The 11082-nt window shown below is 38.4% G+C and overlaps 1 protein-coding gene across 1 annotated transcript in view; it reads left to right on the top strand.

Annotated features, from left to right (window-relative positions):
- The first annotated feature begins 3489 nt into the window (after positions 1-3489).
- LOC118402730 (AN1-type zinc finger protein 3-like) overlaps positions 3490-11082 on the top strand; it is a 47889-nt gene continuing 40296 nt past the window's right edge. Inside the window, exon 1 of the mRNA XM_035800936.2 lies at positions 3490-3925. Coding sequence (XP_035656829.1) covers positions 3864-3925 — 62 coding nt within the window. The 5' untranslated portion in view covers positions 3490-3863. The remainder of the gene's footprint in view (positions 3926-11082) is intronic.

Here is an 11082-nt window from a genome sequence, read left to right as displayed (position 1 = left end):
GACGATATCTGTTACAGAAGAGATTCGTCCAACCCATAGCGTATCTCACTACAAAACATACAAAACCTTGCAGAGAGCATATCCGACTGACAATCTCTTGAAAAATCTCTTAAAAAATTAACTATTGAAATAAAGAATGAAAAATAACTGATGGAGGGAATGTAGTGTATATTCTAAAGTGAGTGTTAGACCTACACATAATTTCTTTCAAATATGTCAGGTCTTTTCTGACTTTGTTGGACAGACAGAGAGAGGATGACAGTGTCTGTTGATATCCCACAGTGAGAAAGATAGTTTGTCTCAAAGGGCAGTAGGCCGGATTTAAATCTATGCTGACACTGTCGAAGTGTGTGCTGGAGGTTAATGCAATACCGCTAGACCAGACAGGCCACCTACACACCTTTTTTCGTGGAATTTCCAATGGAAGGAGCAGACATGACAGAATGTGCATTGCATTGGGGCTCCCGAGTGGCACAGCGGTCTAAGGCACTACATCTCAGTGTTGGAGGCGTCACTACAGACACCCTAGTTTGAATACAGTCTGTATCACAACCGGCTGTAAATGGGAGTCTCAAAGGGCGGTGCACAATTGGCCCAGCGTTGTTCGGGTTTGGCCAGTGTGGGCCGTCATTGTAAATAAGAATTTTTCTAAACTGACTTGCCAAGTTAAATAGGTTAAACTCATTAGCATACCCCTTGTGGCATGGGTTCAAACCCTGCCTGCGTTCAGCTTCAAATCTGTATTCTTCTACCTATCTGTCTCCCCCTCACATCTGTCCGGGGGTATCGTCGTGTCCCCTGAACCCCCCGTCACAGCCTCCAGTATCTTTGCTGCAATAGTGTATGTGCCGGGAGGCTAGGGTCAGTCTGTCCTATCTGGTGTAATTATCCTATCTTATCTAGTGTCTTGTGTTAACTTAAGTATGTTCCCTCTAATTCTCCCTTCCCTCTCTCCTCCCAGAGGACCTGAGCCCTAAGACCATGCCTTAGGACTACCTGGCCTGATGACTCCTGGCTGTTTCTTCTTATGTTCCTGCCTTTCTAGGGAGTTATTCCCAATGACCGTGCTTGTACATGTGCATTGCTTGCTGTTTGGGGTTTTAGGCTAGGTTTTCGTATAAGCACTTTGTGACATCTGCTAATGTAAAAAGGGCTTTCTTGTTTGATGTGGTTATGTCCAACTGAGTTCCCTTCTATTTTACCCAGTTATCAGTCACATTATTGTGGCAAGAGAATATTATTTTGTCTTCTTTACCTGAATAGCATTCTAGATGTTTTGTCACTCTGCTATGATTTGAGTTTGGACAAATTGCCAATGGTTGTGCATATGCTATCAAATAAGCGAGATAATATCAGTGTACTACTTATACGACCTAAAGAAGATAGTAAAATATTAATAGCAAACAGTTAAAATATAGAAGACATTGGCAATATTGAATGGCTGACTCCATTTTCATCATCGGAGAAAAACTATTTGACTTGAGGTGGTGTCAAGAGAACGTCAAACAATATAAATTCATATTTAACTTTTTGTTATTAATTCCTGTGAAACAGCTAATTTAGACGACCAAGAAAATTTGGTTTTATATTCACATATTCAGACATTCGCCAAAATCCATTTAAAATGGTAAAAATCAATAACTAATTAATTGATTGTCAAAGACACATAAAAATAGATATGGTTTATTCTATAAATGTCTAGCATAGTTTTACAACCTTTGTTTTGATTTAAAAAAATCCAGTTTTGATTTGATGGAAAAAAAATAAAGCTGTGTAAATCAATGACTAATTCACCATTTGTCACAGAATCATCAAACTAGATATGATTGATTCTATAAATGTCTTGTATACTTTTACAACTTTGTTTTGAATAACAAATTCCAGTTTTGACTGGATAGAAATATATAAAATCTATGAAATGTAATTTAAAACTGTGTAAATCAATAACTAATTCACCGCTTGTCACATAAACATAAAACTAGGTATGATTTATTCTAAAACTTTCTAGCATGGTTTTACAACCTTTGATTTGAGGAAAAAAATCCAGTTTTGATTTTATAGAAATACACAAAATATATTAAATGCCATTTAAAGTGGTATAAATCAATAGCTAATTCACCATTTGTCACAGACACATCAAACTATGTATGATTTATTCTATAAATGTCTAGCATACTTTTACAACCAAATCAAATCCAGTTTTGATTTGATGGAAATACATAAAATCTCAAATATTGCATTTAGAGATGAAGAAAACAATAACTAATTCAGTGATTGCAGTTACTTGCAATAGCTTTGCAATAGCTTTAGCTTTAAATAACTTTTCATTTAAAGTGCAATTTGTTCTATATAAAGTTAGATAATGTTTACATAAAGTTGTACAATGTTTACAATCTTAAATTGTATGCCAAATCAATGTTTGCATTTTTAGTGCAACAGTTCCACATTTTAAAGTAGTTACAAGGCACAACAGTAATTTATTTATATGTCTCTCTCAGCCAAGAGGCCCATTCCAATAATTTTCTATTTTGGCTTTGTTGAAATCCTTCTTTGTCATTCCCAGACAAGCTGAATGGTACCATCTCTGGCACACAGAGCATTCGATCTGCAGTATTAAAAACATAAAACAGGGTTATAAATTGTAAATTACAATTCTGGAATACCCAAATTATGTTACATGCTTTTGCAATTAGAAACATTTTGAAATTGAATTGGATTTTTGTTCAATTGCTATATTGACTTTAAATTACATGCATTTGACCACAACCCTGACAGAAGCACACATAACTGAGGTGTTAATCATCGTTGAGTATTCAGGCATTAAAAAAATAATATTGTAATAAAGGCATACATTTGCAAAAAACGTATGCGTTGATAAAAAAGGTATCACACATCAATGTTGTAATATCAAACATTACAATAATAGCAGTCTTTGTGATCCAAATCAGTTTACTCGTCACTTGTGACAGATACAACGTGTGTACCTATTACAGCGAATTGCTGTCATAGTATGTATCTAGTATCTCTCATAGTAGAATAATAAAATAGAGTCATGAAAATAGAACATTAGTGCAATAATACAAGGATAACCCTGATAAAAAAGTTGTGCCCTCTAAACGGACTACATGCCCTCTATCAAATCAAAACTGAAATGTTCCTCAAAACAAAGGTTGTAAAAGTATGCTAGACATTTATAGAATAAATCATACCTAGTTTGATGTTTCTGTGACAATCACTGAATTAGTTATTGATTTATACCGCTTTAAATGGCATGTTATAGATTTTATGTATTTCCATCAAGCTAAAACTGGAATTTCTACTCAAAACAAATGTTGTAAAAGTATGCTAGACATTTATAGAATAAATCATACCTAGTTCGATGATTCTGTGACAAACGGTGAATTAGTTATTGATTTTTACATTTTTAAATGGCGTTTGGCGAATGTCTGTTGAATGTCCGAATGTGTGAATATAAAACCAACACTTTACCTCGGTATTTAGACGCGCGTGTATATCACCAAGGTTTCGATATTCACCGGCATTATTTTCTGCTTTGGGTCTGCCTTCACTCCAGCTGACCGGCCACGAACACCCGGTGTGGCCCGTCGGACTTTCCGCGGCCGTTAATTATAAATTATAAATTAAAAACGGTATGGTTGACAGCGGCCGTTCGTGTCGGGAAAGCACTCCATCCATGTTCGTTGACATTTTCATCCGGATATTTTTTATTTTATTTTTTACTGTGGATGTTATTTCTTTAGTTCGTGTCTTGGAATCTCTCTACGGTACCATAACTAGGCCGCAACCCAATCCCCGGTGTCACATACGTGCATTTAACGTTAACTAGTCATCGACTGACAACCATGGGGGACACAGGCAGTGAACGAAGCAAGCCGCCACCACGCTGTTCCTGTGGATTTTGGGGGTAAGAGTTAACTTAGCTAGTTATGAATAATAAATATAGCTATGTAGTTAACTCTAACTTGGTACAGCTAATGAAATGTACAATAGCCCCCGGTCTTTCATAGCTTGATGCCTGTCGCTAGCTAACGTTAGCTAGGTACAGAGGGACAGAAGCAGAATGTGGGGGATGTGTTTCAACTAGCTAAAGTTAACATCTAACTAGCTGCTAAATTTGATAACTGGCTAATTTCATGGAAATTGTCATTTTGTTTTTCAATATTAATGTATGCCGTACATTAGTAACTACTAACTCAATGTAATGCTATTAAGCTAGCTAACCGACTGTTTAGCTAATGTTAGCATCAGCTTGACAGCTAATGTAAAAGCTAACTGGAGCGATCTAACAAACATATCAATATCTGCTTTGGTGCTGCTGCTGTGACGTTACTTTGACAGCTAAGCCAATGTGAAATTATGTATAATTACATGCCAGATTCAATCCAAACAATAGCTACGTTTCGAGAGAATGTCAGCGTTATGTTGTAAGCTTGTTTAATATGAAGTTAAGTTAGCTAGTAGACCTAATTTATATATGTATGGGTCATATTTCCGAGGTCACACCAAATATTCACAATACACTTCGATAGGGGGACTGATGTATATGCTAACTGTTCGTGTTCTACTACCGAATTCTCTTGAGGGTTATTGTTTTATTAACCTTGAGAGCTCAATCTTTATCCAAAATGTCGACCAGAGTAGACCTATAGTTAGTATGAGACAATGTTTTTATGAACTCTGATGTATAACTGTTGGTGACCATTGTATCTACCTCATTTTCAAAAGCTTTTGAAACAGAAGCCAAACTGGAAAACCTATGGATGCAACTTCCTCCACACCACTAGAAATCCCTGCATTAACATCTTTATGTTAGCCTATACATCCTGACAAAATGCACCATATTAATGGCCTGCTAATGTGCCTGGACCCTGTAGGGCTAAACTACAGAGAAAAGACTCATAACTGATCCAAATGGTTGCCTAATCAGGCATGCTAGAAAATTAAGCATTCAAAACGCCAGGCGATTATTGAAATGACAATGGCTATTCACTGCAGTTTACAGCCTAGGCTATAGTTTTGTACCCACTTGAAAACAATAAGATTATTCATTACGTTGTGTTGTGGCCTAGACAGGATACATTTGTTGTCCCTAAAAAACGGAATCAATAGGGTAGCTTTTCGAGCTTGATCACTGCTAGACACTCTTTCGACACAGGTATAAGGCCCTCTCCCATCTTCCTTTCGGTAAATCTGACCACACCTCCATTTTGCTTCTCCCTCCTACTAACAGACCCAGGGAAGTTCCAGTGGTCAACTCTGTACAGCCTTGGTCCGACCAATCAGAATCCATGCTCCAAGAATGTTTTGATCACTTGAACGGGAATATGTTCCGGGTAGCCTCTGGGGATAAAATCAATGAATATATGCCGACTCAGTCCCTGGATTCATAAAACCATGCATAGATGTGATTCTGAGTCTTTCAAAACTTATCTGACTCAAAAAATGTGTCTTGATGGCAGCCTATAAGGCAAACTGAAGGAGAAAGATGCTGCTTATTAACCTCTTGCTCCTACCTGGCACGCAGGCGTCCCATCTAGAGCTCTGGAAATGCAAATGCGCTACGCTAAATGCTAATAGTATTAGTTAAAACTCAAACGTTCATTAAAATACACATGCAGGGTATTGAATTAAAGCTACACTCGTTGTGAATCCAGGCAACAAGTCAGATTTTAAAATGCTTTTCGGCGAAAGCATGAGAAGCTATTATCTGATAGCATGTAACACCCCAAAAGACCCGCAGGGGATGTAAACAAAATAATTAGCATATTCGGCGCTACACAAACCACACAATAAAATATAAAACATTCATTACCTTTGACCATCTTTGTCTTATGTCCCATAATCACTATTGGGTCTTTTTTTCAGATTAAATCGGTCCATATATAGCCTAGATATCGATCTATGAAGACTGTGTGATAAACGGAAAAAAATAGCGTTTCATAACGTAACGTAATTTTTTAAAATTCAAAAAGTCGACGATAAACTTTCACAAAACACTTCGAAATACTTTTGTAATGCAACTTTAGGTATTAGTACACGTCAATAAGCGATAAAATTCATCAGGAGGCTATGTAAATTCTATAGGTGTCCGTCTCGAAAAAATGACTGGAGAGAGCTCGACCAAAACATCCGGTCGGAGACCGGAGGGAATCGGTTCCCTTGATTCGGTTTGACCAAGAATCAAAGCCGAATCAAATGACAAGACTCTAGACATCGTGTGGAAGCTGTAGGCACTGCAACCTCGGCCTCATTTAATTCGGTTCACTTTGAACAATTCCTGGAAGTAGCGCAAGGATAGTTATTTCCATTTTCAGTGATCAGATTTTCCTGCACTTTTCGATGAAACGCACGTTCTGTTATAGTCACAGCCGTGATTTAACCAGTTTTATAAACGTCTGAGTGTTTTCTATCCACACATACTAATCATATGCATATACTATATTCCTGGCCTGAGTAGCAGGGCGCTGAAATGTTGCGCGATTTTTAACAGAATGTTTGAAAAAGTAGAGGGTCGACTTAACAGGTTAACACGCTAAAGTGACTGGGGACAATGTTATGGTTAAATAGTACAAATGCGAACTATGCAGATCGCTCGATATGGTGAAATGCATATATAGGCAGAAAGTGGATTAGCAATTCTGCAGGTCAGACACAAGGCATATTTGGCAGGGGCTCCTAACGATCACAGATTACAAAAGGAAAGCTAGCCACGTCGCTGACACCAATGCAGCCCTATCGGAGGAGCTGAACACCTTCTCTCACGCTTCAAGCACAACGACGACTTTGAGAGGTCGAGGAGAGCCCTTGAGAAGAACGAGGGCTATGTGCTTATGGTCTCCACAGAGGTAAGTCATTCAAATATGTTAGCCCTTTGAAGGCTGCGGCCCAGAAGGCATCCTGCCCTGGGACTGAACTTCTCTCTATGCAACTTGGTCCTGGACTTCCTGACGAGCTGCCCCCAGGTGGTGAATTTAGACATTACCTCTGATTCACAACATTGGGGCACCTCAAGGGTGCATCCTCATTCCCCTCCTGTACTTCCATGACTGTTGCCTCACACAGTTCCAAGTTTGCTGATGACACAACTGTAGTAGGCCAGATAACCAACAACGATGAGACGGCCTACAGGGAGGAGGTAGGCATTCTGACGGCGTACACATCTCTGAGGAGATGAAATGGTCAAACCACACGGACACCATTGTGAAGAAGGCACGACAGCTACTCTTCAACCGCAGGATGTGAGGGCCCTCCCAGTGTTCTACAGGCGCACCATCGAAAGCATACTGTTGGCTTGCATCGCGTCCTGGTACGGCAACAACACCGCCTCTGACCAAAATGCGCTACAGAGGGTGGTACGCTCAGCCTGCCCCCCAGGACACCTACAACACCAGGTGTTGCAGAAGGCCAAAAATATAAACAGGGACCCCAGTCACTTGAGCCATGGCCTGTTCTCCCCTTTTCCATCAGCTGGACGCAGGCAGTATAGAAGCATCATTGGAAAGTTGTCAGATTAGCCAATAGCTTCTACCCCCAGACCATCAGGCTGTTGAATAGCCACCACTAGTCAGATGAACTGCTACCCCTATGGACATTGTACATGTGACTATAAAAAAAACACCTTTTATTTATATATATATATATTTATATTTTTATATATATTTATATATATTTATAATTTTATATTTTTATATATATTTATATATATTTATATTTTTATATATATTTATATTTTTATATAAATATATATATTTATATATATTTATATTTTTATATAAATATATATATTTATATAAATATATATATTTATATAAAAATATAAATATATATATATATAAAAAGAAAAAAAGCTGTTCTCGTGCGCAATAGGCTATACACAAGCCTCTCAGCAATAGACCATTCCTCTACTCGTGATATCCCAGGAAAAGCTATAGGCTGCAAAAGATATAGGACATTTTATTTAGATTTAAAAAAAATACTAGGCTTAATAGCCTAGTAGGCCAAATTAACTGATGAAAGTTGAGTGGTGTTTTGAACACTTTTGTCTAGTTCTGATAAAATTGGTGCACTGAAGCATTGCAAATGGTTGCACAGGACAGCCGAGTGAGATGAGCATGGTGAAAAAGAAGACCCAAAGGAATTGACAACAATTAGAAAAATGGAAATCACTTGCAAACCTCTTGAACAGTGAGGCACTGTTGACATGCTGTAACAGATGGGCAGGCTAAATTACATTTATTGAATTGCTACTTTTTAATGCAAGTTACTATGTAATTGTTCACCAGGCCTACATGTAAATCGAAGTAGCCTTTTTTGTTGTTGCCGTTTTCACTGAAAAACCCTTAAATCACTGAATGGGGTTGTTACCATCTTACTAATAGACTGCAGTAGGTTACTTTGTTACGTTCTCAATGGTCTCTTGCTGGGTGACTGATGCAAGAGGCGAGGTGTTGCAGAATAGCTTGTTCAGATTTGACATTTTATTTAACCTTTATTTAAACGGGGTCACATTGAGATTCCAATTATTTTACTTGAGCCCTGTATACATTACAATAAAAACATAATAAAACATATACATGTGTATAAAACAATATAATTCAGCACACGATAACAAAAACACATTAAATAAAAGCAATCACATTCAACTACATAGAGGTCCGTAATCATATTTTTAACTGCCTGAGTGGCACCAGCACATGTAACTGCAGTGAACTCTGTATATTGTTCCACAAATTGGGGGCAAAAATTCTAAATGCAGATTTTCCCAAATCTGTGGAGACTGAAGGGATCTCTAGTGTGTTTGTGAAAATAGATTAACATTAGGCTAGCCTACTCATTAGGATACTGTTTGTAAATATTGACATGAGCTTGTGTAAGAGTAGAGCTTTCGTCCGTCCCCTCTCTCCGTCCCGGGCTCGAACCAGGGACCCTCTGCGCACACACAGACAACTGACACCCACGAAGCATCTTTACCCATCGCGCCACAAAATCCATGGCCCTTGCAAAGTAAGGGGAACACCTACTTCAAGGCCTCGGAGCGAGTGACGTCGTCAATCGAAACGCTATTAGCGCGCACCACTGCTGAACTAGCTAGCCATTTCACATCGGTTACACTTGCCAACCACAAGGCCTTTTTTTCAGCTAAATTTAGCCTAGTCTGGAACATCAGTCATTTTTATTGGTTAAGTGGGTTGTATAGGCTAGGCCTACTCCGTAAAAAAAAAAAAGTATTGATACATTCCTTTCTCTTTTTCTCTGCATGACCGCTATTGACAATTGCAGTGTCGAAACAATAATTATTTTACATTTCAAGCAGTTTGACATCTGTGTTGCTGTTGTGCAGAACAAGGAACAGCCCTACATTGGCTATCCTTTTTGCCTTATGAAGGTCAATAAACCCTTGCATTTTGAGTTGAGAACCTGTTTCAGCAAGGCTTACAGACTTTGTTTGTCACGCAGACTGTCATTGATTTCAAAAGCATTATTATTATTATTATTATTATTATTATTATTATTATTATTATTATAAAAGCAGATGGCTCAGAATTTCCCAACACAAGCATGTGAAGCGAAGTGATATTGGGTAAATCCATACATGTTTGCACCTGGAAGAAGTAGTCAAAGTGACTTTGCAAACTGTTTATCCTGTTTTACACACAATTCACACACAGACAATTCAATGGGTAAGTTAAAGGCACAGTGCAGTTAAACATGTTTGGCACAGCACACTTCAAGGTAGGAAGCTAGCTACACTTACACTAGCCAGTGGATTTGCCGCTTTCATCCCCCTCCAAGGCTCTTTCCCATACATCTTTCATCCGGCAGCGGCAGGTGGCAGCCAGCAGCAACCTTTTCAAGAAGTAAGTCTAAATAGTTATTCTTCTAGCTAGATATCATTTATTAAAAGTTAAGCAGGGCATGACTTAATTTTCTTTGGACAAGTAGGGATCATGTTTTTCTAGTTGTCCATAAGTAAAAAATGGTCTGTAACACCATTTTTACAGCATTGTATGACACAAGGAACCACTTTACAAAATAATTTGCATTACTATCTGTTAATGTAGTTAGACAAAAATGTAGGCTACATATTCAAGCCTGTCTCAAAATAAAGCACTGCCCCTTTAACCCAATGAGTCCCACCATATCACCGGCGTGTTTTGGACTTCTAATGTGTGTTAGAGCTACAGACTCCTGTGTTATACCAGTGGATTAGTTTATTTCTTCTGCATCTGTAGATACCAAACATTCATTCGTCAGTGATTAACAGGGGCTGAGGTACAGCAGTGTTTGTGAGACAATGGGCCTGTTTTTTTCCCCTCCAAAAACGTCTGTAGAGTCTGATTTGAGCTATAAACCATCTATTTTTACATATTTTATTTCACCTTTTATTTAACCAGGTAGGCTTGTTGAGAACAAGTTCTCATTTACAACTGCGACCTGGCCAAGATAAAACATAGCAGTGTGAACAGACGACAACAGAGTTACACATGGAGTAAACAATAAACAAGTCAATAACACAGTAGAAAAAAAGTCTATGTACATTTTGTGCAAAAGGCATGAGGTAGGCAAATAATTACAATTTAGCAGATTAACACTGGAGTGATACATGACCAGATGGTCATGTGCAGGTAGAGATACTGGTGTGCAAAAGAGCAGAAAAGTAAATAAATAAAAACAGTATGGGGATAAGGTAGATCAATTGGGTGGGCTATTTACAATTGGGTGCGCTATTTACCAATGGACTATGTACAGCTGCAGCAATCGGTTAGCTGCTTAGATAGCAGATGTTTGAAGTTTGCGAGGGAGATAAAAGTCTCCAACTTCAGCTATTATTATTATTTATTATTATTATTATTATTTTTTTTTGCAATTCGTTCCAGTCACAGGCAGCAGAGAACTGGAAGGAAAGGCGGCCAAATGAGGTGTTGGCTTTAGGGATGATCAGTGAGATACACCTGCTGGAGCGCGTGCTACGGGTGGGTGTTGCCATCGTGACCAGTGAACTGAGATAAGCGGAGCTTTACCTAGCATGGACTTGTAGATGACCTGGAGCCAGTGGGTCTG

The sequence above is a fragment of the Oncorhynchus keta genome, chromosome 2 (genome assembly GCF_023373465.1).
Source record: "Oncorhynchus keta strain PuntledgeMale-10-30-2019 chromosome 2, Oket_V2, whole genome shotgun sequence".
Lineage (NCBI taxonomy): Eukaryota > Metazoa > Chordata > Actinopteri > Salmoniformes > Salmonidae > Oncorhynchus > Oncorhynchus keta.
This window is presented reverse-complemented; position numbering and strand designations above follow the sequence as displayed.